Source organism: Coregonus lavaretus (genome assembly GCF_964263955.1).
Source record: "Coregonus lavaretus genome assembly, chromosome: 6".
Taxonomy (NCBI): Eukaryota; Metazoa; Chordata; class Actinopteri; order Salmoniformes; family Salmonidae; genus Coregonus; species Coregonus lavaretus.
Genome location: NC_139993.1, coordinates 56,745,235 through 56,772,881, shown reverse-complemented (window position 1 = coordinate 56,772,881; position 27,647 = coordinate 56,745,235). Strand labels below are relative to the sequence as shown.

Sequence of the window (27,647 nt, the reverse complement as noted above, 5' to 3'; positions counted from 1 at the left end):
TAATAATATGCCATTTAGCAGATGCTTTTATCCAAAGCGACTTACAGTCATGTGTGCATACATTTTTGTGTATGGGTGGTCCCGGGGATCGAACCCACTACCCTGGCGTTACAAGCACTGTGCTCTACCAGCTGAGCTACAGAGGACCACACAATGTTTTTTTTATTTTCTTTTACTCATTCACTTTCTCTAAGTTGACAATGTTTTATCTGAGATGAAATAGCACCTGCACCTGCTTTAGTAACTAATCTAGTAACTGCTGATTGGTTGATCCAGGGACAATATATACTGGACAAAAATATAAATGCAAAATGCAACAATTTCAACGATTTTACTGAGTTACAGTTCATATAAGGAAATCAGTCAATTGAAATAAATTAATTACACCCTAATCTATGGATTTCACATAACTGGGCAGGGGCGCAGCCATGGGTTGGCCTGGGAGGGCATAGGCCCACCCACTGGGGAGCCAGGTCCAGACAATCAGAATGAGTTTTCCCCCACAAAAGTTCTTTATTACAGACAGAAATACTCCTCAGTTTCATCAGCTGTCCAGGTGGCTGGTCTCAGACGATCCCGCAGGTGAAGAAGCCGGATGTGGAGGTCCTGGGCTGGCATGGTTACACGTGGTCTGCGGTTTGAGGCCGGTTGGTCGTACTGCCAAATTCTCTAAAACAACGTTGGAGGCGGCTTATGGTAGAGACATGAATATTAAATTCTCTGGCAACAACTCTGGTGGACATTCCTGCAGTCAGCATGCCAATTGCACGCTCCCTCAAAACTTGAGACATCTGTGACACATTTTATTGTCCCCAGCACAAGGTGCACCTGTGTAATGATCATGCTGTTTAATCAGCTTCTTTATATGCCACACCTGTCAGGTGGATGGATTATCTTGGCAAATGAGAAATGCTCACTAACAGGGATGTAAACAAATTTGTGCACAAAAAATGAGAGAAATAAGCTTGTTGTTCGTATGGAAAATTAATTTTATTTCAGCTCATGAAACACGGGACCAACTCTTTACATGTTGCGTTTATATTTTTGTTCAGTAACAATAAGAACGATCCAGGAACTTGTACTACTTGAAGAGATTAGGACGTGTGATTGTTTCATTAGACCAGTGTCACGCCCTGGCTCTGGGGACTCTTTAATGTTGAGCCAGGGTGTGTAGGTTTATTGTTTGGTTTTCTATGTGTTTCATTCTAGATCGTTTATTTCTATGTTGGCCAGGGTGGTTCCCAATCAGAGACAGCTGTGGCTCGTTGTCTCGGATGGGGGACCATACTTAGGCAGCCTTTTGGCATGTATGTTTTGTGGGATCTTGATCCGTAAGGTTTGTTGTTTAACCTAGGACTTCACATATTGTTTGGTTTGTTGTTTTGTTCGTGTCGTGTACGTAAATAAAGATGTACGCTTACCACGCTGCGCCTTGGTCCGTATCTAACAACGATCGTGACAACCAGTGGAAACAGGGAGGGAAGACCTCTCCACTGATCCAGGAACAGAACAGCCGGGGTAAAAGGTGACAGTAAACAGGGGATGTAACACAGATTCATTAGAGTGAGTATGGCGGAACTATGAGACAAATCAACCTGATACCTCGAAAGACAGGGAGATCATGAGAAAGAGAGAGAGAGAAGTGGTGCAGAGGAAGAGAGAGAATACGGAGAGAGAGAGAAGAAGTGGTGGAGAGGAAGAGAGAGAATATGGAGAGGAGAGAGAGAAGAAGTGGTGCAGAGGAAGAGAGAGAATACGGAGAGGAGAGAGAGAAGAAGTGGTGCAGAGGAAGAGAGAGAATACAGAGAGGAGAGAGAGAAGAAGTGGTGCAGAGGAAGAGAGAGAATACGGAGAGGAGAGAGAGAGAAGAAGTGGTGCAGAGGAAGAGAGAGAATACGGAGAGGAGAGAGAGAGAAGAAGTGGTGGAGAGGAAGAGAGAGAATACAGAGAGGAGAGAGAGAGAAGAAGTGGTGCAGAGGAAGAGAGAGAATACGGAGAGGAGAGAGAGAAGAAGTGGTGGAGAGGAAGAGAGAGAATACGGAGAGGAGAGAGAGAGAAGAAGTGGTGCAGAGGAAGAGAGAGAATACAGAGAGGAGAGAGAGAAGAAGTGGTGCAGAGGAAGAGAGAGAATACGGAGAGGAGAGAGAGAAGAAGTGGTGGAGAGGAAGAGAGAGAATACGGAGAGGAGAGAGAGAGAAGAAGTGGTGCAGAGGAAGAGAGAGAATACGGAGATGAGAGAGAGAGAGAGAAGAAGTGGTGCAGAGGAAGAGAGAGAATACAGAGAGGAGAGAGAGAAGAAGTGGTGGAGAGGAAGAGAGAGAATACAGAGAGGAGAGAGAGAAGAAGTGGTGCAGAGGAAGAGAGAGAATACAGAGAGGAGAGAGAGAAGTGGTGGAGAGGAAGAGAGAGAATACAGAGAGGAGAGAGGGAATGAGCAGATAAAAGAGAAGGAGGTATCAGTAGTGAAGAGAGAGACTGAAGAGAGAAATACTGGCAGGTAGAGTGAAAGAGAGAGTGAATCTGCTCCTTTGTTTTGACTTCTATTAATCAATAGGATGTCAACGAATCAATGTTGCTGCCTATGTTTGCGGTCATGGCCCTGCTAAACTCAGCTGACCTCTCCAACACCAGGGGGTACCGTCTAGGCCAACACTGCAAACAAGTCCCCGGCAAGAGCTGTCTCAGTGGGCAGCTCGTATGGGCAGCTATGTCCCAATTATTTCTCCTTCCTCACAAAGTGTGCACTTGTTCACTTCCCTTTATTGATTTGAAAGGAAATGACTGGTATGAGAAATATGGTGGAAACTCCCACTAACACTTGCCTTTTAGATTTGTGGAAAGTAGTGCAAACTTCAGGAGAAAGGAGATATTATCGTGACGCACCACTAGCTCTTAGCACTGGAGCTCAACACTCATCACCACCAGCTCCCAGCCCAGGGACTCACCACCAGCCCAGGGACTCAACACTCATCAGCACCAGCCCCCAGCCTAGGGACTCAACACTCATCTCCAACAGCCCCCAGCCCAGGGGCTCAACACTCAACACTCATCACCACCAGCCCCCAGCCCAGGGACTCAACACTCATCTCCAACAGCCCCCAGCCCAGGGGCTCAACACTCAACACTCATCAGCACCAGCCCCCAGCCTAGGGACTCAACACTCATCACCACCAGCCCCCAGCCCAGGGGCTCAACACTCAACACTCATCATCACCAGCCCCCAGCCCAGGGGCTCAACACTCATCTCCAACAGCCCCCAGTCCAGGGACTCAACACTCATCACCACCAGCCCCCAGTCCAGGGTCTCAAGACTCATCACCGTGGCATTAGGAACTACTGACCCAAGGACCGTTAATGAAGTCATGGTCTAGGCCTGTCCGTATAGTGTTGTTGTTACCGTGGCGATCTGCCAGCCACCACTGTTGTTGTTTTTGTTGACACTCCGCAGAACAGTGCAATTGGCCAATCACAAATTCCAGGAAGACTCATGGTGATTTATTCTAATGGTCAATTAGTTGACTACTGAATCATGCAATGTCCTCTGCCTGTCTTTTCCCGTTCCCTCTCCACCACATGTCTGTCTGTCTGTCTGTCTGTCTGTCTGTCTGTCTGTCTGTCTGTCTGTCTGTCTGTGTCTCTCTCTCTCTCTCTCTCTCTCTCTCTCTCTCTCTCTCTCTCTCTCTCTCTCTCTCTCTCTCTCTCTCTCTCTCTCTCTCTCTCTCTCTCTCTCTCTCTCTCTCTCTCTCTCTCTCTCTCTCTCTCTCTCTCTCTCTCTCTCTCTCTCTCTCTCTCTCTCTCTCTCTCTCTCTCTCTCTCTCTCTCTCTCTCTCTCTCTCTCTCTCTCTCTCTCTCTCTCTCTCTCTCTCTCTCTCTCTCTCTCTCACCCCTGCTCTGTGAGAGGGCTTCAGTGTTAAGTCAGTGCAGCTCTGGTTGTTGAGGGGGTTTGGTAGTCATGAGGTGGCATTAATGATGCTCTACAGGGGGGAATGGCCACATTGCTCAGTACACCATTTTTATTTGTCACATGCTTCGTAAACATCAGGTGTAGACTAAGAGTGAAATGCTTACTTACGGGCCCTTCCCAACAATGCAGAGAGAAATAGTAGAATAAATTGAAAAATAATAACACAAGGAATATATACACAATGAGTAACTTGGCTATATACACGGGGAACCAGTGTAGAGGTCCTGGATGGGAGAGAGCTAGGCCACAGTGATGTACTGGGCCGTACGCACTACCCTCTGTAGCGCCTTGCGGTCAGATGCCAAACAGTTGCCATAAGATTGCACTCAATTGCACTCAATGAACAGTATAAGGCCATGAGCAAACAGGAAAACGCTCATCCAGAGGCAGCGCTCCTAGTGGCCGGGGACTTTAATGCAGGGAAACTTAAATCCGTTCTACCTTATTTCTACCAGCATGTTAAATGTGCAACCAGAGGGAAAAAAAACTCTAGACCACCTTTACTCCATTCACAAGGCCGCAGGGCCAGACAGATTACCAGGACGTGTACTCCAAGCATGCGGTGACCAACTGGCAAGTGTCTTCACTGACATTTTCAACACGTCCCTGACTGAGTCTGTAATACCAACATGTTTCAAGCAGACCACCATAGTCCCTGTGCCCAAGAACACTAAGATAACCTGCCTAAATGACTACTGACCCGTAGCACTCACGTCAGTAGCCATGAAGTGCTTTGAAAGGCTGGTCATGACTCACATCAACACCATTATCCCAGAAACCCTAGACCCACTCCAATTTGCATACCACCCCAACAGATCCACAGATGATGCAATCTCTATTGCACTCCACACTTCCCTTTTCCACCTGGACAAGAGGAACACCTACGTGAGAATGCTATTCATTGACTACAGCTCAGCGTTTAACACCATAGTTCCCTCAAAGCTCATCACTAAGCTAAGGACCCTGGGACTAAACACCTCCCTCTGAAACTGGATCCTGGACTTCCTGACGGGCTGCTCCCAGGTGGTAAGGGTAGGTAACAACATATCCGCCCCTCAGGGGTGCGTGCTCAGTCCCCTCCTGTACTCCCTGTTCACCCATGACTGCATGGCCAGGCATGACTCCAACACCATCATTAAGTTTGCCGACGACACAACAGTGGTAGGCCTGATCACCGACAACGATGAGACAGCCTATAGGGAGGAGGTCAGAGAACTGGCTGTGTGGTGCCAGGACAACAACCTCTCCCTCAACGTGACCAAGACAAAGGAGATGATTGTGGACTACAGGAAAAAAAGAGGACTAAAAACACCCCCATTCTCATTGACAGGGCTGTAGTGGAACAGGTTGAGAGTTCAAGTTCCTTGGTGTCCACATCACCAACAAACTATCATGGTCCAAACACACCAAGACAGTCGTGAAGAGGGCTCAACAAAGCCTATTCCCCCTCAGGAGACTGAAAAGATTTGGCATGGGTCACAGATCCTCAAAAAGTTCTACAGCTGCACCATCGAGAGCATCCTGACTGGTTGCATCACCACCTGGTATGGCAACTGCTCGGCTTCCGACCGCAAGGCACTACAGAGGGTAGTGCGTACGGCCCAGTACATCACTGGGGCCAAGCTTCCTGCCATCCAGGACCTCTATACTAGGCAGTGTCAGAGGAAGGCCCTAAAAATTGTCAAAGTCTCCAGCCACCCGAGTCATAGACTGTTCTCTCTGCTACCGCCCGGAAGCGTCAAGTCTAGGTCCAAAAGGCTTCTTAACAGCTTCTACCCACAAGCTATAAGACTCCTGAACAGCTAATCATGGCTACCCGGACTATTTGCATTGTCCCTCCTATCCCCACCCCACCCCACCCCTTCTTTTACGCTGCTGCTACTCTGTTTATTATCTATGCATAGTCACTTTAACTCTACCCACATGTACATATTACCTCAATTACCTCAACTAACCGGTGCCCCCACACATTGACTCTGTACCGGTACCCCCTGTACATAGCCTCCCTACTGTTATTTTATTTTACTGCTGCTCTTTAATTATTTTTATTTTATACTTATCTATTTTTTACGTAACACTTTTTTCTTTTCTTAAAACCATTGTTGGTTAAGGGCTTGTAAGTAAGCATTTCACCTGTTGTATTCGGCGCATGTGGCAAATAAAATTGATTTGATGCAGCCAGTCAAGATGCTATCAATGGTGCAGCTGTATAATTTTTTGAGGGTCTGAGGGCCCATGCCAAATCTTTTCAGCCTCCTGAGGGGGAAGAGGTGTTGTCATGCACTCTTCATAACCGTGTTGATGTGTGTGGACTATTATAGTTCCTTAGTGATTTTAAGGACTGCAGCCAACACCTCAGCCAGAAAGCCTGTACACCAAGGAAGCCGATTTTGCTCTCATTGTCTGTTGTGTTCATTGTTCAAATCATATCAAATGTTATTGGTCGCATACACATAGCGAAGGTGTAGCGAAGTGCTTGTGTTCCTAGCTCCAACAGTGCAGTAGTATCTAAGAATTCACAACAATACACACAAATCTAAAAGTAAAAGAATGGAATTAAGAAATATAGAAATATTAGGACGAGCAATGTCAGAGTGGCATTGACTAGAATACGGTAGAATACAGTATATACATATGAAATCAGTAAAACAGTATGTAAACATTATTAAAGTGACCAGTGATTCCATGTCTATATGTACATAGGGCAGCAGCTTCTAAGGTGCAGTGTTGAGTAACCGGGTGGTAGCCGGCTAGTGACAGTGACTAAGTTCAGGGCATGGTACTGGGTAGAGGCTGGCTAGTGATGGTTATTTAACAGTCTGATGGCCTTGAGATATTTTTTAGTCTCTCGGTCCCAGCTTTGATGCACCTGTCCTGACTTCGCCTTCTGGATGATAGCGGGGTGAACAGGCCGTGACTCGGGTGGTTGATGTCCTTGATGATCTTTTTGGCCTTCCTGTGACATCGGGTGCTGTAGGTGTCCTGGAGGGCAAGCAGTGTCCCCCAGTGATGCGTTGGACAGACCGCACCACCCTCTGTAGTACCCTGCGGTTGCTGGCGGTGCAGTTGCCATACCAGGCGGTGATACAGCCCGACAGGATGCTCTCAATGGTGCATCTGTAAAAGTTATTTGGTATGTTATTTTGTTTAAAGTGCCCTCATACTCGATCTGTCACCGTCAGAGGGAGAGTCGTGATAGGTCAACCCATTTCTGCTGATTCTCTCACATCACATGATGATGTAGCTTTACTCTTGAGAGACAGATGGAGAGGGTCATAAAACTCTTACAGCATTCAGATGATCACCTCTCACAGTCTCTGAGGATGCTTACTCATACAATCTCTCTCTAGGCTATGTCTTTATATCTCTCTCTCTCTCTAGTGAGTTAATGCTAAGGCTAATTGGCACTTGACAGTGATAATAAAAAGTACTCTGGCACATGCTGTGCCTGCAGACATTTATTTTACATTTTGCAGAAGCATACATATTCATCCCTTCTCAATGATCTGAATGTTCCTTCAGTAAACAATGATTCATCCCCATTCATTACCTAGCCTAAGCCTATAGTTTCAGTTGCAAAATGCAAACTATTAATTATAATTACGACATGAATGTTAGGCTAGTACCAAAGAGATGATAAAAGGTAAACATAATAATACATTTCAATGTTCTTCTGTGGCCTTGAGGTGTTTCATTCATAAACCGCCACAGTTTTAATCAGAAAATGTTCACTATCACCATCAATGATTCAAGATGATGAAATTACTCAATCTCCTTCCTTCACAAAATCCCCAGACACACCTCCTGAGTGGCGCAGTGGTCTAAGGCACTGCGTCGCAGTGCTAACTGTGCCACTAGAGATCCTGGTTCGAATCCAGGCTCTGTCGCAGCCGGCCGCGACCAGGAGACTCATGGGGCGGCGCACAATTGGCCTAGTGTCGTCCAGGGTAGGGGAGGGAATGGCCGGCAGGGATGTAGCTCAGTTGATAGAGCATGGCGTTTGCAACGCCAGGGTTGTGGGTTCGATTCCCACGGGGGGCCAGTATAAAAAAATATATAAAAAAATATGTATTCACTAACTGTAAGTCGCTCTGGATAAGAGCGTCTGCTAAATGACTAAAATGTAAAATGTAAATGTATGAAATGTGTTGGTCTTACCACTAGCAGGAAAAGGTCTGCAAGGAACCTCATACCTCCTCTCTTCTTACCTCTGTGCCTTTTCTCTATATTCTCCTATATTCCCCCCCCCCCTTCTCTCTCTTTCCTTATCACCCCCCTCTCACTCTCTCTCTCTCTTTCCTTATCACCCCCCACCCTTCTCTCTCTCCCCTGGCTGAGTGCTACTGTCGTTGAGGAATATTGAATATTGTGTTGGTGTGAAGGCTGTATGTCTGAAGGGAAGGCTGTTTGTCTGGAGATGCTCAAGGACAGTAACCTTTCTTTCATCCAGACCACTACCTTCCTGGAAAGTGACATAACAAACATATAGCTGATGCCCATCAACTAATGTTTACATACAACACTGTATCTATCTCTTTCCCACAATGGACATTCTGGAATATGCTAACATTATTTTCTCAGAATGGACATTCTGGAACGTGTCAACAAACATACTATTACCACTGGACTTTACTGTAACTGTATGTGGTATGGATGCACTCACTAACTGGAAGTCGCTCTGGATAAGAGTGTCTGCTAAATGACTCAAATGTAAATGTAAATGTTGCTTCTGTTTGAGTATTTCAGCTCTGAAAATGGCAGAATACTCAGGGAGGGCATCTTAGCTTTCCTGGCCAGGAGTGTTATTTTCCCCTCTGTGATGAATGGAAAGACATGATACAGACTACAGCAGTCAGTGGTCCTTATAATTCTCTCCAAACCAAGCTATAATCCTATCCCCTCCCCTGCCTCTGTGGGTTTCAACATATTTCCTTTGTCTTTCTCTGAGAAAGAGAAAACAATCCAATGTCAAAGAAACAATATTAGAGATCGTATTACTGTTTCCAAATGAGAGCAGTGTCATGGACACCAGTGACTGTTTCCCCCAGACATTACCTAAATGTAGTTTCTGGATGGTTACTCACTTGAGATGATGACACAGAGTGACGTACCAACTGGCTACTTCATCTCTCTCTCTCTCTCTCTCTCTCTCTCTCTCTCTCTCTCTCTCTCTCTCTTTCATTCAATTATTTCCTATTTTTCTCGGCTGGAGATAAGGTTATGTGTGTGAGACTGAAAAGGAGTGGAGGTAGAGATGAGGAGGAGGAGGAGGAGGAGGAGATGTTATGGGTGTGTCTGTGCTTGTGTCTACTTGGTGTGGGTTTAGTGAGTTCACACAGAGAGAGATGGAAAGAGAGAAAGAGAGAGAGAGAGAGAGAGAGAGACAGAGAGAGAGCGAGAGAGAGAGAGAGAGAGAGAGAGAGAGAGAGAGAGAGAGAGAGAGACAGAGAGAGAGCGAGAGAGAGAGAGAGAGAGAGAGAGAGAGAGAGAGAGAGAGAGAGAGAGAGAGAGAGAGAGAGAGAGAGAGAGAGAGAGAGAGATAAAGACATAGCCTAGAGAGAGATTGTATGAGTAAGCATCCTCAGAGACTGTGAGAGGTGATCATCTGAATGCTGTAAGGGTTTTATGACCATCTCCATCTGTCTCTCAAGAGTAAAGCTACATCATCATGTGATGTGAGAGAATCAGCAGAAATGGGTTGACCTATTACCACTTTCCTTCTGATGGTCAGATCGAGTCTTAGAGGCCTTTAGGCCCATTCAGGCCCAGGCAATTAAGTCATTCTTTTTTGAAAATCTGTTATGGTTTTCAAAAACAAAATAACATACAAAACAATGAACACGACAGAGAAAGAAAGGGGAAAGAAAGGGGGAACAACAGACAATGTGTCACGACTGTCTGTGAGATGCGGTAAACGAAGTCAGGCGCAGGACACAGAACTCTTGGATACATACTTTTAATACGAAAAGGATCCAAAAGGACACAGAAAATAACTCCACGCAGGGAGGAAATACTCCACGCACGGCGCTCGCCTTTTGCCGTCTGATGGCCCGCTGCAGATGGACGTGTGCAGATTTCCATGTCTCCTCCGAGCGCCGAAACCATTCATCCACCGCAGGAGCCTCGATCTGGCTCTGATGCCAGGGTGCCAGAACCGGCTGATAGCCCAACACACACTGGAAAGGAGTGAGATTAGTGGAGGAGTGGCAGAGTGAGTTTTGGGCTATCTCTGCCCAGGGAATATACCCCAACCACTCCTCCTGCCGGTCCTGGCAGTTGGACCTCAGAAACCTACCCACATATTGGTTTACTCTCTCCACCTGCCCATTACTCTCAGGGTGAAAACCTGAGGTAAGGCTGATCGAGACCCCCAAACGTTCCATAAATGCCCTCCACACTCTAGAGGAGAACTGGGGACCCCGATCAGACACTATATCCTCAGGCACCCCGTAGTGTTCATAACGTTATTTATAATTAATAACTAACTATGGAATGTTCCTCAATAAAATTGAAGATGGGACTTTAAACGGGTGTCCTAACTCTGTGGTCACTAAAGATCTCATGGCACTTATTGCAAGAGTATGTAATGATGAGTACCATTTTGCGGTCGGTGCCGTTTAAGATGATGGAGGACTATTATTTTTTCATGAGCATGGCCATATTTCTATTACAGTATATTGGATGACTGTCATTCATATTCATATTTGTTGTATCATTCCTTCTTGCATCTACGCGCTCTCCTCCTCTCAACTTTTCCCTTGTGCACAACACATCAGCTGTCTGTGACCAGGCGAAAAACCTTTACTAGCCAAACCTTCATATCATAATCAAATAAAATCAAATGTTATTTGCCACATGCGCCGAATACAACAGGGGTAGACATTACAGTGAAATGCTTACTTACAAGCCCTTAACCAACAATGCAGTTTTTAAGAAAAAAAAGAAGTGTTAAGTAAAAAATAGATAAGTACACAAAAAAAAAAGCAAATAATTAAATAACAGTAGGGAGGCTATGTGCGGGGGCACCGGTTAGTCGAGGTAATTGAGGTATTATGTATTATGGGTAAAGTTAAAGTGACTATGCATAAATAATAGTAGTCCCATGTAGCTCAGTTGGTAGAGCATGGCGCTTGCCACACCAGGGTTGTGAGTTCGATTCCCACGGGGGGCCAGTATGGAGAAAAAAAATGTATGCACTCACTAACTGTAAGTCGCTCTGGATAAGAGTGTCTGCTAAATGACTAAAATGTAAATAATAAACAGAGTAGCAGCAGCGTAAAAGAGGGGGATGGGGTGGGGTGGGGTGGGGTGGGGCACTACCCTCTGTAGTGCCTTGCGGTCGGAGGCCGAGCAGTTGCCATACCAGTCAGGATGGTGCAGCTGTATAACTTTTTGAGGACCCATGCCAAATCTTTTCAGTCTCCTAAGGGGGAATAGGCTTTGTGGTGCCCTCTTCACGACTGTCTTGGTGTGTTTGGACCATGATAGTTTGTTGGTGACGTGGACACCAAGGAACTTGAAACTCTCAACCTGTTCCACTACAGCCCCGTCGATGAGAATGGGGGCGTGCTCAGTCCTCTTTTTATCCCTGTAGTCCACAATCATCTCCTTTGTCTTGGTCACGTTGAGGGAGAGGTTGTTATCCTGGCACCACAAGGCTAGATCTCTGACCCCCTCAATATAGGCTGTCTCATTGTTGTCGGTGATCAGGCCTACCACTGTTGTGTCATCGGCAAACTTAATGATGGTGTTGGAGTCATGCCTGGCCATGCAGTCATGGGTGAACAGGGAGTACAGGAGGGGACTGAGCACGCACCCCTGAGGGGCCCCCGTGTTGAGGATCAGCGTGGCAGATGTGTTGTTATCTACCCTTACCACCCGGGGGCAGCCCATCAGGAAGTCCAGGATCCAGTCGCTAACCTCTACACACAGCCTACATCGTTGTCACTATATTAGCTAACGTCATAGTCAACATAGCTACAGGAACCAACGCGTTAGTAAACCCACTACAATCATGCAGTACAGTGTACAGTCAGCAAGCAATTTAGCAGTTACACCGACGGGCCCCGGCAGCAATAAATTAGTAAAACCAAAAGCTTACCTTGATTTGGAAGAGTTCCAGTATTGGATAGTCATAGCCAGCTAGCTAACATAGCATCCCTCTGTTTGAGCCGGGTGTTTGAGTAGGCTAAACTAGCTAGCTGCATTCACTAGCTAAGTAAGTGAAAGTGTAAAAAATACAATGAAATATACAGTGCCTTGCAAAAGTATTCATCCCCCTTGGCGTTTTTCCTATTTTGTTGCATTACGACCTGTAATATAAATTGATTTTTATTTGGATTTCATGTAATGTACAAACACAAAATAGTCCAAATTAGTGAAGTGAAATGAAAAAAATAACTTGTTTCAAAGAATTCTAAAAAAATAAATAACGGAAAAGTGGTGCGTGCATATGTATTCCCCGTCTTTGCTATGAAGCCCCAAAATAAGATCTGGTGCAACCAATTACTGTCACGATCGTCTACAACAGGAGACCAATGCGCAGCGTTGTGAGTGAACATGATGACTTTATTATTAAAGCAACCACGAAAAAACAACAAAAGACAATACGTGAAGTTCTCTATGACACCGACTGAACATAGCACAAGGAAACAATAACCCACAACACAAAGGAGAAAACATACAGAATATATATGGCTCCCAATCAGAGATAACGAGCCGACAGCTGACACTCGTTACCTCCGATTGGGAGTCATCGACCAATCACCACATGACACAAACAAAATGAAACTCACCCATCCCCAACACCACCAAATGAAATACACCCAAACACATGAAAATGAACAACCCTGGCTCAATATAAACGTCCATAGAGCCAGAGTGTCACAATTACCTTCAGAAGTCACATAATTAGTTAGATTGCACACAGGTGGACTTTATTTAAGTATCACATGATCTCAGTATATATACACCTGTTCTGAAAGGCCCCAGAGTCTGCAACACCACTAAGCAAGGGGCACCACCAAGCAAGCAGCACCATGAAGACCAAGAAGCTCTCCAAACAGGTCAGGGACAAATAAGTACAGATCAGGGTTGGATTATAAAAAATATCAGAAACTTTGAACATCCCACAGAGCACCATTAAATCCATTATTAAAAAATGGAAAGAATATGGCACCACAACAAACCTGCCAAGAGAGGGCCGCCCACCAAAACTCACGGACCAGGCAAGGAGGGCATTAATCAGAGAGGCAAGAAAGAGACCAAAGATAACCCTGAAGGAGCTGCAAAGCTCCAGAGCGGAGATTGGAGTATCTGTCCATAGGACCACTTTAAGCCATACACTCCACAGAGCTGGGCTTTACGGGAAGAGTGCCCAGAAAAAAGCCTTTGCTTAAAGAAACAAATAAGCAAACACGTTTGGTGTTCGCCAAAAGGCATGTGGGAGACTCCCCTAACATATGGAAGAAGGTACTCTGGTCAGATGAGACTAAAATTGAGCTTTTTGGTCATCAAGGAAAACGCTATGTCTGGCGCAAACCCAACACCTCTCATCACCCAGAGAACACCATCCCCACAGTGAAGCATGGTGGTGGCAGCATCATGCTGTGGGGATGTTTTTCATCGGCAGGGACTGGGAAACTGGTCAGAATTGAAGGAATGATGGATGGCGCTAAATACAGGGAAATTCTTGAGGGAAACCTGTTTCAGTCTTCCAGAGATTTGAGACTGGGACGGAGGTTCACCTTCCAGCAGGACAATGACCCTAAGCATACTGCTAAAGCAACACTTGAGTGGTTTAAGGGGAAACATTTAAATGTCTTGGAATGGCCTAGTCAAAGCCCAGACCTCAATCCAATTGAGAATCTGTGGTATAATTTAAAGATAGCTGTACACCAGCAGAACCCATCCAACTTGAAGGAGCTGGAGCAGTTTTGCCTTGAAGAATGGGAAAAAATCCCAGTGGCTAGCTGTGCCAAGCTTTATAGAGACATACCCCAAGAGACTTGCAGCTGTAATTGCTGCAAAAGGTGGCTCTACAAAGTATTGACTTTGGGGGGGGGGGGTGAATAGTTATGCACGCTCAAGTTTTCTGTTTTTTTGTCTTATTTCTTGTTTGTTTCAATTTTAATTCCAGGTTGTAAGGCAACAAAATAGAAAAAATGCCAAGGGGGCTGAATACTTTCGCAAGCCACTGTAGCTCACTCTCTCTTGCTTGATCTTGCTTCTCCTTCATTTTTGAAGAAATTAATTTGTTGTTAAATTAATTTGTTGTTACTGTTAAACTATTGTCTTTCTCTCTTTAAGTCAACTACTCACCACATTTTATGCACTGCAGTGCTAGCTAGCTGTTGGTTATGCTTTCAGTACTAAATTCATTCTCTGATCCTTTAATTGGGTGTACAACATGTCAGTTCATTCTGCATGAGCTCTGATAGGTTGGAGGATGTCCTCCGAAAGCTGTCATAATTACTGTGTAAGTGTATGGGGGTGAGAACCATGAGCTTCCTAGATTTTGTATTGAAGTCAATGTACCCAGAGGAGTATGGAAACTAACTGTCCCCCGGCTACACCATTGTGCTACCCTAAAGAGTGCTGTTGAGGCTACTGTAGACCTTCGTTGCAAAACAGTGTGTTTTAATCAATTATTTGGTGATGTGAATATATTTAGTATAGTTTTATCTAAAAAGGATAACTTTTTTTAAATGTTTCATTATTTTAAAAATCTGAAATTCACTGAGGAGGATAGTCCTCCCCTTTCTTCCTCTAAGGAGCCTCCACTGATTCCTATCATGCAATACTGTGTATAAAAGTATAATGTACTGTATGTACAGTCGTGGTCAAAAGTTTTGAGAATGACACAAGTATTGGTCTTCACAAAGTTTGCTGCTTCAGTGTTTTTAGATATTTTTGTCAGATGTTACTATGGTATACGGAAGTATAATTACAAGCATTCCATAAGTGTCAAAGGCTTATATTGACAATTACATTAAGTTTATGCAAAGAGTCAATATTTGCAGTGTTGACCCTTCTTTTTCAAGACCTCTGCAAACCGCCCTGGCATGCTGTCAATTAACTTCTGGGCCACATCCTGACTGATGGCAGCCCATTCTTTCATAATCAATGCTTGGAGTTTGTCAGAATTTGTGGGTTTTTGTTTGTCCACCCGCCTCTTGAGGATTGACCACAAGTTCTCAATGGGATTAAGGTCTGGGGAGTTTCCTGGCCATGGACCCAAAATGTCGATGTTTTGTTCCCCGAGCCACTTAGTTATCACTTTTGCCTTATGGCAAGGTGCTCCATCATGCTGGAAAAGGCTTGTTCGTCACCAAACTGTTCTTGGATGGTTGGGAGAAGTTGCTCTCGGAGGATGTGTTGGTAACATTCTTTATTCATGGCTGTGTTCTTAGGCAAAATTGTGAGTGAGCCCACTCCCTTGGCTGAGAAGCAACCCCACACATGAATGGTCTCAGGATGCTTTACTGTTGGCATGACACAGGACTGATGGTAGCGCTCAACTTGTCTTCTCCGGACAAGTTTTTTTCCGGATGCCCCAAACAATCGGAAAGGGGATTCATCAGAGAAAATAACTTTACCCCAGTCCTCAGCAATCCAATCCCTGTACCTTTTGCAGAATATCAGTCTGTCCCTGATGTTTTTCCTGGAGAGAAGTGGCTTCCTTGCTGCCCTTCTTGACACCAGGCCATCCTCCAAAAGTCTTCGCCTCACTGTGCGTGCAGATGCACTCACACCTGCCTGCTGCCATTCCTGAGCAAGCTCTGCCCTGGTGGTGCCCCGATCCCGCAGCTGAATCAACTTTAGGAGACGGTCCTGGCGCTTGCTGGACTTTCTTGGGCGCCCTGAAGCCTTCTTCACAACAATTGAAACTCTCTCCTTTAAGTTCTTGATGATCCGATAAATGGTTGATTTAGGTGCAATCTTACTAGCAGCAATATCCTTGCCTGTGAAGCCCTTTTTGTGAAGCCCTTTTCAAAGCAATGATGACGGCACGTGTTTCCTTGCAGGTAACCATAGTTAACAGAGGAAGAACAATGATTTCAAGCACCACCCTCCTTTTAAAGCTGCCAGTCTGTTATTCTAACTCAATCAGCATGGCAGAGTGATCTCCAGCCTTGTCCTCGTCAACACTCTCACCTGTGTTAACGAGAGAATCACTGACATGATGTCAGCTGGTCCTTTTGTGGCAGGGCTGAAATGCAGTGGAAATGTTTTTTGGGGATTAAGTTCATTTTCATGGCAAAGAGGGACTTTGTAATTAATTGCAATTCATCTGATCACTCTTTAGAACATTCTGGAGTATATGCAAATTGCCATCATAAAAACTGAGGCAGCAGACTTTGTGAAAATTAATATTTTTGTCATTCTCTCAACTTTTGACCACGACTGTAAAGTATATGTAAAGTGTATGAATAATGTATATGTAACAAAATATCTGTAAAAAAACAAAAATGCAAATCAAAGTTACTTTTGTGGATGAAAATAAAGAGTATGTACTGTAAGTGGGGTTAGGGTGGTGAAATTCTGCAAGGCTATTAATTGTATGTTTATTTTACTAGGCAAGTCAGTTAAGAACAAATTCTTATTTACAATGACGGCCTACACCGGCCAAACCCGGACGATGCTGGGCAAATTGTGCGCCGCCCTATGGGACTCCCAATTACGGCCGGTTGTAATATAGCCTGGAATCGAACCAGGGGGTCTGTAGTGACGCCTCAAGCACTGAGATGCAGTGCCTTAGACCGCTGCGCCACTCGGGAGCCCTATGCTATATTAAGTTAAATAAAGAAATGACTATTGTAAGTGCCTAGGTGCAAAATAAAGTATGTCATTTTCTTCTTAAATCAGCCAGAAATCAGCCAATTAAAAAAATTGAAATGTCTGTGAAACTGTGTACGTTTTACTTGTGATTAAAAATAAATACATCTAAAATCAAGATGTGTCCATTTGTTTGTCTACATGCCATTTTAAAAACAATGCAGATACAGTGAGGGAAAAAAGTATTTGATCCCCTGCTGATTTTGTATGTTTGCCCACTGACAAAGACATGATCAGTCTATAATTTGAATGGTAGGTTTATTTGAACAGTGAGAGACAGAATAACAACAAAAAAATCCAGAAAAACGCATGTCAAAAATGTTATAAATTGATTTGCATTTTAATGAGGGAAATAAGTATTTGACCCCTCTGCAAAACATTACTTAGTACTTGGTGGCAAAACCCTTGTTGGCAATCATAGAGGTCAGATGTTTCTTGTAGTTGGCCACCAGGTTTGCACACATCTCAGGAGGGATTTTGTACCACTCCTCTTTGCAGATCTTCTCCAAGTCATTAAGGTTTCGAGGCTGACGTTTGGCAACTCAAACCTTCAGCTCCCTCCACAGATTTTCTATGGGATTAAGGTCTGGAGACTGGCTAGGCCACTCCTTTCTTGAGCCACTCCTTTGTTGCCTTGGCCATGTGTTTTGGGTCATTGTCATGCTGGAATACCCATCCACAACCCATTTTCAATGCCCTGGCTGAGGGAAGGAGGTTCTCACCCAAGATTTGACGGTACATGGCCCCGTCCATCGTCCCTTTGATGCGGTGAAGTTGTCCTGTCCCCTTAGCAGAAAAACATCCCCAAAGCGTAATGTTTCCACCTCCATATTTGACAGTGGGGATGGTGTTCCTGGGGTCATTGGCAGCATTCCTCCTCCTCCAAACACGGCGAGTTGAGTTGATGCCAAAGAGCTCGATTTTGGTCTCATCTGACCACAACACTTTCACCCAGTTCTCCTCTGAATCATTAAGATGTTCATTGGCAAACTTCAGACGGCCCTGTATATGTGCTTTCTTGAGCAGGGGGACCTTGCGGGCGCTGCAGGATTTCAGTCCTTCACGGCGTAGTGTGTTACCAATTGTTTTCTTGGTGACTATGGTCCCAGCTGCCTTGAGATCATTGACAAGATCCTCCCGTGTAGTTCTGGGCTGATTCCTCACCGTTCTCATGATCATTTCAACTCCACGAGGTGAGATCTTGCATGGAGCCCCAGGCCGAGGGAGATTGACAGTTCTTTTGTTTTTCTTCCATTTGCGAATAATCGCACCAACTGTTGTCACCTTCTCACCAAGCTGCTTGGCGATGGTCTTGTAGCCCATTCCAGCCTTGTGTAGGTCTACAATCTTGTCCTTGACATCCTTGGAGAGCTCTCTTTGGTCTTGGCCATGGTGGAGAGTTTGGAATCTGATTGATTGCTTCTGTGGACAGGTGTCTTTTATACAGGTAACAAGCTGACATTAGGAACACTCCCTTTAAGAGTGTGCTCCTAATCTCAGCTCGTTACCTGTATAAAAGACACCTGGGAGCCAGGAATCTTTCTGATTGAGAGGGGGTCAAATACTTATTTCCCTCATTAAAATGCAAATCAATTTATAACATTTTTGACATGCGTTTTTCTGGATTTTTTTGTTGTTATTCTGTCTCTCACTGTTCAAATAAACCTACCATTAAAATTATAGACTGATCATTTCTTTGTCAGTGGGCAAACGTACAAAATCAGCAGGGGATCAAATACTTTTTTCCCTCACTGTATTGGAGTAAACCTATTCTGGCTTAAGACAACTATGATAAGCTTGCAAACTGAGTTTGAATAAGACATCTGATTACCACTTTGCATTTAGAACGGTTGGTTTTATTATAGCTAATAAGACAAAAGAAATGCATGTCTTTCGTCTGCCCCTGCAAGCCGGTCGGCATACGCGTCATCACACTCTTTAATCTGATTGGTAGTTTCCCACAAACCGTAAACCGGCATACGCATCATCACACTCTCTCATCTGATTGGTTGAGGTAGGTGGGCCTTCTGACTTTGTGGCTGTGGTAACTAGTGACAACTCCAGTGTTGGGCTTGGTATGGGCTGGCCTGTGTGGGCTGGCCTGTGTGGGCTTGGTTTGGGCTAGCCCGTGTTGGGCTTGGTGTGGTCTTGCTGTGGACTTGGTGTGGGCTAGCCCGTGCCCACCTTACCCACCGATTACTCACATGGGGCCAATGGGGTCATGTTTGCTAGGTTGCTACATTCAACAGCATAGCGGACCAGCCTTGTATTTGGCAGGCCTATATTTTTGGGGAGACATCCGATACAGTTCAGCTCTGGAAAACAAATGCTGAAACTACTCACAACAAGCCCCTCTGTCCTGCATGCATGGATGGATGAAGACATGGACGCACACACACGCACGTTTAATTTGAGGGAGCACTTTTACCAGTAAGCAGCATTTTACATTTCCATGGAGCTGTTACTTTAGGCAAATGAGTGAATAAGTCATGAATGAATAACTGGATCTTTACTGTATGTCCCAGACTGAACTGAAGGAACAAATATCATCTGATCCCATCGGCAAGGCCAACTCGGCTGCATTCCAATTCTCTACCCTTTTTCCAGAAGTGTGCCCTCGTTCACTCCCCCTCTTGCATTTAACACCACTGCATTGGTACATGGCTGGTGGAAGTTTCCACCAAATTCCTTACACTACTCCTTTTTCTTCATTTGAATCCATGAGGGGGAGTGTACTGTACTGTATGAGTGCAAACTTCTGGAAGAAGTCCTGAGTTATCCTTGCGGAGGGGATCAAATGATGGCATGTTACCTTAGCCTGGGACATGAAACTCAGTGACGGCCCTCATAGCAGGGGCCCTGGGCAAGGGTCCAATGGCAACACTGTAGACTGAGGAGGATGCCTAACACACAGACCTTCCACAAACATGTAAATATACAGACGCTATTCATAAAAATAATTTATACGAACCTTGTTATTTACAGGAAAAAGCTCAACAAATTATATTTCCTTTCATTATACAGATTTAAAGGAAAACAAGAAAGAAGTTACAAAGCGCTAAGGTAGAACCTAGGCTTTTGTTAACAGAGGTGGGAGATACAGTGAGGGGAAAAAAGTATTTGATCCCCTGCTGATTTTGTACGTTTGCCCACTGACAAAGACATGATCAGTCTATAATTTGAATGGTATGTTTATTTGAACAGTGAGAGACAGAATAACAACAAAAAAATCCAGAAAAACGCATGTCAAAAATGTTATAAATTGATTTGCATTTTAATGAGGGAAATAAGTACCCCCTCTGCAAAACATGGATGGAGCCATGTTACCGTCAAATCTTGGGTGAGAACCTCCTTCCCTCAGCCAGGGCATTGAAAATGGGTCGTGGATGGGTATTCCAGCATGACAATGACCCAAAACACACGGCCAAGGCAACAAAGGAGTGGCTCAAGAAGAAGCACATTAAGGTCCTGGAGTGGTCTAGCCAGTCTCCAGACCTTAATCCCATAGAAAATCTGTGGAGGGAGCTGAAGGTTTGAGTTGCCAAACGTCAGCCTCGAAACCTTAATGACTTGGAGAAGATCTGCAAAGAGGAGTGGGACAAAATCCCTCCTGAGATGTGTGCAAACCTGGTGGCCAACTACAAGATACGTCTGACCTCTGTGATTGCCAACAAGGGTTTTGCCACCAAGTAGTAAGTAATGTTTTGCAGAGGGGTACTTATTTCCCTCATTAAAATGCAAATCAATTTATAACACTTTTGACATGCGTTTTTCTGGATTTTGTTGTTGTTATTCTGTCTCTCACTGTTCAGATAAACCTTCCATTAAAATTATAGACTGATCATTTCTTTGTCAGTGGGCAAACGTACAAAATCAGCAGGGGATCAAATACTTTTTTCCCTCACTGTACTTAGCTTGGCCTTCAGCCTTCCTGCTCCACTGGGCCTGAATTGCACACTTGTACCATGCTTCACTGCTAATACTCTGCAAGCTTCTACCTCTGTAAAATCAGCTTTATAGTGAGCACTGCTCTTTGGGGGCATCAAAGGTGAAAAGGCTACCCCGGTCAGTGGCTGCAGGCCTGTTTGTCACCTGCCATAACACAGTCTATTCTATTGCAACAAGATCTCACTAACTCGTGTCGACTCTTGACGTTTTGACCAAGTGGTGCAAATGGCAAGTTGTGACATCAAAATGTGAGATTATGCAGCATGGCTTTGTCAGACAACAGAATTGTCTTCTGTCTGATTTTGGCCTATGTCTGCAGGGGTAAATTGACTGAGTGTCTTGGCAAGGCCAACAGCGGTCAGAACCATCAGAAGAGGATCACTTTATTTACAACATTTTAAAAAGCCAAATCTAGGATCTGACCTTTCCTCTGTGGCCTTCAAGCGGCGCTGTCGAGAGGAGGCATCGCAGGTGTGTAGCGGGGGTGATGTTGGACGGAGTCAGGCGCAGGAGAGGAAATCACAGAATAAATGGTTTATTCAAATAAACAGAGGTATGCAGCAATGCGTAATATACACCAGTGCGGTAAACGACGCACTGGGGAAGACAAGGCACACGGGTGAATATCCCGGCGATACACAATACAAATCTAGCTCCACCAAGATATATATCCTCTACAATGAACAATCACACACAAAGACAAGGGGGCAGAGGGAACACTTATACAGGTACTGATGAGGGGATATGAACCAGGTGTGTGTAATAAACAAGACAAAACAAATGGAATGATGAGATGAGGAGCGGCAGTGGCTAGAAGGCCGGTGACGATGAACGCTGAAGCCTGCCCGAACAAGGAGGGGAGGCAGCCTCAGAGGAAGTCGTGACAAGGTGGCCAGAAACTAATCTCACATTTGACGGTGGTATAGCACCTTTGACTACAGCTTTGCAGTTTGACGATTGTGTCTTTTGGACAAACATTGTTGAAATATAGCAGTGAGTTGTGAGATCATGTTGTTCGGAGACAAAGCTAAGCGAAGCCATACTGACTGCCAGGACAGAATTCATAGTCTAAAGAAAGGATGCTCGGCCAGCTTTTGTTGGCCACCATCGATCTCATCAGTAGGGCGATAGATTTAGCAGACCGGCGAGATAGATCTATCACCAGGGAGAGAGTAACGGCCCGGTTTGTGGATTTAACGGTAGACAACCTCCAGAATGCCAGCAAGGCTTGCCTGTGACGTAGATAGTAAATCTTCTGTTGTTCCTCGCTTCTTATAGAATAATCATTTTCTCCCTCAGGAAAATGTCAGAAGAGATGACACAGTCACTGCTATCTAGATAAATTAAATTAAGTTGACATGAGCATATTAATTGGCTAAACAATAGCCAACAGTCGATTTTAATTAGATGACGTTCCAAAGCGCAATAGCCTTTGTAGCCAGAGTCATATGTATGTGGCTCGTATCACATGCAACAACGTCATAAAATATTTATACTAGTAGCAACGATTCCCTACTCCTATTTTTCATATTATCCTATGCCCCCCCTTGCAATCCTATTGTGCCACTCTAGACTACCGATACCTATCCTCAATGTATGTGGCACTCCATATATGGACACATATATAGGCTGTGGCTCGGATACTGTTCTCTCTGCTCAGCACGTCAAATGATGGAATCTGTTTATTCATTATTAATCAGTGTGCAGTGCACCATGTGACCACTCTCCTGGGAGCATGACATCATTGGAGGATGATGTCATTCTTACATGAGGTGGGATGATGCCTGGTGAGGAGAATGATGTCACCCCCCTGAATGCATGGGTAAGTCTGGTGTCCTTTCTAGCTTACTGTAATGTACTGTAATGTAGCCTACTGTACTGTCTCACACGTGTTCTTTGTCAAAGCCAACCGTGATTTTTTTCCCATTGTGATTGTGTGTAGCCCATTGAGTGAACTTTACACTGTAGGATACACAAGCCTACCATATTTAATTGTCTTCTAGTTTTTGTTTGTTTCATGTGCGTATTTCTTTTACTATGCATATAACGATTCATCGTAACGTGGACAAAAAATGATCTTAATGCTTTCGGGAAAGTGACCCCCACATCAGTTAATATCTCTGTGATCTTAGTGCAGAGTCGTGGTGTGAATATAGGGTAGTATAGGATTTGCAGGCTTTGTCTGCCTTTGGTATCTTCCTGCCCTCGATGGCCTATATACACCCACACACTGCAGGCTGTGGAGATAGCTGCAGAAAGTTGTCACAGCTGCAATCCAGCACACCATGTGGAGGGTAGGACTAGACAGGGGTCTGCCAGGGAAGACCAATCAATGCAACCCACAAAATATAGCCTACATAAAACGATAATAGGGTGCCCCTACATATGACGCATCCTACACTCACAGGGCTATCCATCTCATCACACAAGCAGGCATGCACACACTCCCACCCTTAACAATGAGGCAGGAGTGTGCAGACACAAGCATGCGTGCGCACACACACACACACACACACACACACACACACACACACACACAAACGCACACACACACACACACACACAAAGACAAATGATCTGCCAAAGTCAAACTTTACAATATAAACACATCTGCCTACTGTAATAGAAGGAAAAACGGTAGAAGAAGGTTTTGGTGAAAAAAGGTTTTGTTTCTTTACATGCAAAACAGTCCTTAGTTACACAAGGACACGCTCCATGCATCAAACTGTGTTTCAATGATAAAACAGACTGTCATCTCTGTCAGGGAACAAACAACCTGCCTAGAACAGTCACCCACCTCTGCTTTGGCTGTGTGCCTCTCATACAGAATCAAGTTTAAAGTTTTATACCACTGCCGCTCCATATCTCATCATTCCATTTGTCTTGTCTTGTCAATTACACACACCTGGTTCATATCCCCTCATTAGTCTGTGTATAAGTGTTCCCTCTGCCCCCTTGTCCGTGTGGGTGATTGTTTTATGTGAGTTGAGTGTAGCTGGGTGGAGCTACTCGTACCTTGTATTGCCAGGGTAGATATTTCCCCTGTGCCTGTATTTTGTTGGAGATACCCGTACCTTGTATTGCCGGGGTCGATTGTTCCCCTGTGCCTGTATTTTGTTGTCGCAATCCAGCGCAACTGTGTACGACGGAATAAACTCTGTATTCGGTGATTTACCCTCCTGCGCCTGACTCCTTCTAATCACACTCATCACACTGTCTGTTTACTTTGGGATGCAGCAAGGACACTACTGGGTCTGGGATGGACGGATTAGAAATGGGTTGTTCAGGTTGCTCAGGACTGAAATTGTACTTCGGTGAAAGCAAGGAATGTGGACTCCAATATAATCAATCTGCCACACCTCCAGAGTGTGAGGTCCAGCAGTGAGTGTAGGTGAAATTCCAGCCAGGGTTGTCAGCCTGGACCTGGTATCCTTACTTCTCCTTCACCCATATTTTTTTCTGCTAATGCAACACATCAATATCAGGCTTCTGTTATGCTTAATCAGACACAATAATAGCTATAACACTCAGGTAGTTTCAAGGGAAGAAGATTTAAAGTGAATTTCAAGGGAAACTGATAAATAGGATGAATATGATGCAATAAATAACAATCACCTCATGGTAACTATTAGTCCATATATAAGCACCCATCCCTTCAGAATAATATGGCCCAAATATGAGTTATTCTTCCTGTCTATAATATGCCAGTTGGATTTACAACACTACCATTTATTACTCATGTATGGGCCTACTTTTCAGTTAAAATAACAGCTACCCTTTGACTACACAATATACAAAAAAATTCCCTTGGGCTACAAACTTGCCATGACTAAGCTATCTATGAAACTGTAATATGACATCACCTTGAGGATGAGATCACTCCACTGATGTAAGGTAAATATATACTGTACATATGATCCTTTTTTCCACTTAAAAAATTTCACATTGTCCTCCAAAGCAATGTCATGATAATTTTCCCGTTATGAATGATATGTTATTATTTTATGCCTATGGGACTAAATTAAATTAATTAGTATTTTTAATAGACTAATTACTACTTAAAGCTGCAATATATAACTTTTTGGGTGACCAACCAAATTCACATAGAAATGTGCGTTATAGATCTAGTAGATATGTTCTATGTAGCCATTTCTATGCTTCCCATTCTTAAGTTTCATTTTTGTGTATTTTACTTTCGGTTTTGTACACCAGCTTCAAACAGCTGAAAATACAATATTTTGGGTTATGTAACACATATTTGACAGTGGTTAAGATGGCACAATGATTCTCTACACTCTACTTGCTTGTTTTGTCACAAACTGAAATTCAGCAAACTATTAGAATTTTAGCAATCAGGAAATGGCTGAGCGATTTCGGCATAATGCTTATTTAATTGTGCATTGTCAACCATGTTATGTTGTGTTGAAGACATTTTTATTATAATTGTGTTTTTAATGGTTATTAGAACAGTGTTATTATTTGATGCGCGTTAGTTCCCGTGACGATATTGTCTCATGCGTAACAACCTATGCCACTCCCTTCTCCAAACGGAGAGGAGGGTTCCTTTAGGATCACTCTAGTGAAGAGCGCCTTTTAGTTAGCTACATGTTGGGGAGAGGGGACAGCGCTGGGAAACATACTGGACTTCAATGACAAGGAACTGTTGCAGCATTCTGACATTGCTGTAACAGTATGCTCTACAACAGTAGCTTATGATCCCGCACTTGTGTTTGTGAAAGAATGGGGCAAACTATTGGCTAGCCTACTTATAAGGACTCAAACTTAGGTATTTGTTGCATAACTTGCATAGTAATTCACAGACTGGATAACTGTCGGTTACTGGGACATCGGCGACTAGAGAGGAACCAAGAGATCAAGTAAGGATCAATTAATTCATTTTCTCTTCTAAAATGTTTGTGAATTATAGACTACTATTCAGAGCAGTACATGCTTTCAAGATCATCGCAACATTCTAGAATATTTGTGGTCCAGGTGTGAAAACTCAAGGGGATCTTTTTTTCTGGTATTTTATTAGGATCCCCATTAGCTGTTGCGAAAGCAGCAGCTACTCTTCCTGGGGTCCACACAAAACATAACACATGACATACTACAGAACATTAATAAACAAGAACCGCTCAAGGACAGAACTACATACATTTTAAAACGGTACACATAGCCTACATACAGTATCAATACAGACACAGCTGTCTCAGTGTGTCAGCTGAGCAGAAATGTTTGTTTTCTGCATGCTCTTCTTTCTAAGTAAAAAAACAAAACATCAACAACTGTCTTTTTTTAGCCTTCTTATTTGTTTGTTTTACAGCTTATATGCATATTTGTTGTTGGTTAAAGATTTCAAGTTTTAAAAACGAAAAAAACTATTATAGGCATATGTTTGCAATTCTGGCATGCATGTGTTGGAGTCCCTCCTTAATTAGAGGGAACTGTGGAACTGCTTTTCTAAAGAAATTAACCAGGATTTCCTCCCGGTGATGCAAGACCCAGCGCGCCCAATTTGGAACTGTTTCAATGCTGTGACTCACATTGCGTCGGTGGCTTGGTGGAGTAGGTTGTTAGGCAATACTCCCATGGGCATGCCATCGAGGGACTGAGATTTGGGTGTCAAAAACAGACTTAACATCTTTTTATAGGTTAATTAATCTACATTGACATTCAGGCTATGGATGAAATTCAGCTGGTTAGCGTTTTTCGTCATGAATCTTGCTCTGGAGGCAGCTCTGCAGAGTGCCCACTGGGCAAAAACTGGTTGAATCAATGTTGTTTCCACGTCATTTCAACAACAAAAGTGCAATGTCATGACATTGAATCAACGTGGGAAAATGGTTGAATTTGAAAAAAGTCATCAACAGAAGGGAATTTCATATTTATTTTCACCCAACTTTTCACCTAAATCCAATAACATGGTGACATTTTTTGTTGATTTCATGTTGATTTAACGTTAGTTGACAAAGTTTACAACTCAATCAAATGTAAATCAAATCAAATGTAAATCAAAACTAGATGTTGAACTGACATGTAGGTGATCACAAACGGACAGCCACAAAGTCATAAAATCTGATTTGAAACCTAACCTTAACCACGCTGCTATCCCTAATGCCTAACACTAACCTTAAATTAAGACCAAAGCTAATTTTTGTTTTCATAAATTTTAACAATATAGACCATTTTAAATTTGCAGCTGGCCTATCTAAGGGCAAATCGCACAGTTCTGCCTCCAGGACAAGACTTGTGACAATAAATGTCAACCTGCTGAAATTCAATCAGTACTCAAAATGAGATGAGAGATTTGATTTGGCCACTGATCTATGTGTGAATACGCATGAGGTGCTTTATCAAATCTGGACCACATTTGTTTATCAAATCTAGATCTAGTTTTCCATTTGACTAGTCATTTAACATTCATTACTTTTCTGGTCATTTGAATATTTGTGATAGGCCTACTACCATATGTTGTTATTGTCACTTGCAAAGTACAACTTGTTTTGATATGTGATCTAATTAATATGAGGTATGAGGCATGTGTGTACCAGCACGGGCTGTGATGGAGAGGATTCACCTGTGTTTTTAATTTAGGGCCCAATCATGCCCAATGCTTCCTTCTCATCATTATGCTGATAGCAGTTTGATATCTCTCTCTCTCTCACACACACACACAGGTTGTTATATAACATTGAATAACACCTAGCCCAGTTGTTATCGTTCAGTGGCCTAACTCATCCCTATGGATGGTCTAGGACTAGGTCTCTCAGCTGCAGGTGGCCACTTGGCAGAGCTGGGTAGCTGTCCGTCCGTACTTTATTGTAACCTGGGATGTTATTGTTTTGAACAAGAGAACCAATGAATTAATGGAGGCAGTCATCAAATCAAATCAAATCAA

At 43.8% G+C, this 27,647-nt stretch overlaps 1 protein-coding gene across 1 annotated transcript in view; it reads left to right on the top strand.

The window, feature by feature from the left end:
- Window positions 1–22,529: 22,529 nt before the first annotated feature.
- The window catches only part of lepr (leptin receptor), a gene marked incomplete at its 5' end in the record, with an annotated part of 71,661 nt that continues 66,543 nt past the window's right edge, over window positions 22,530–27,647 (top strand). The window contains 2 exons of the mRNA XM_084163901.1: window positions 22,530–22,571; window positions 25,511–25,626. Of these exons, the coding sequence (XP_084020027.1) occupies window positions 22,530–22,571; window positions 25,511–25,626 (158 nt within the window). The remainder of the gene's footprint in view (window positions 22,572–25,510; window positions 25,627–27,647) is intronic.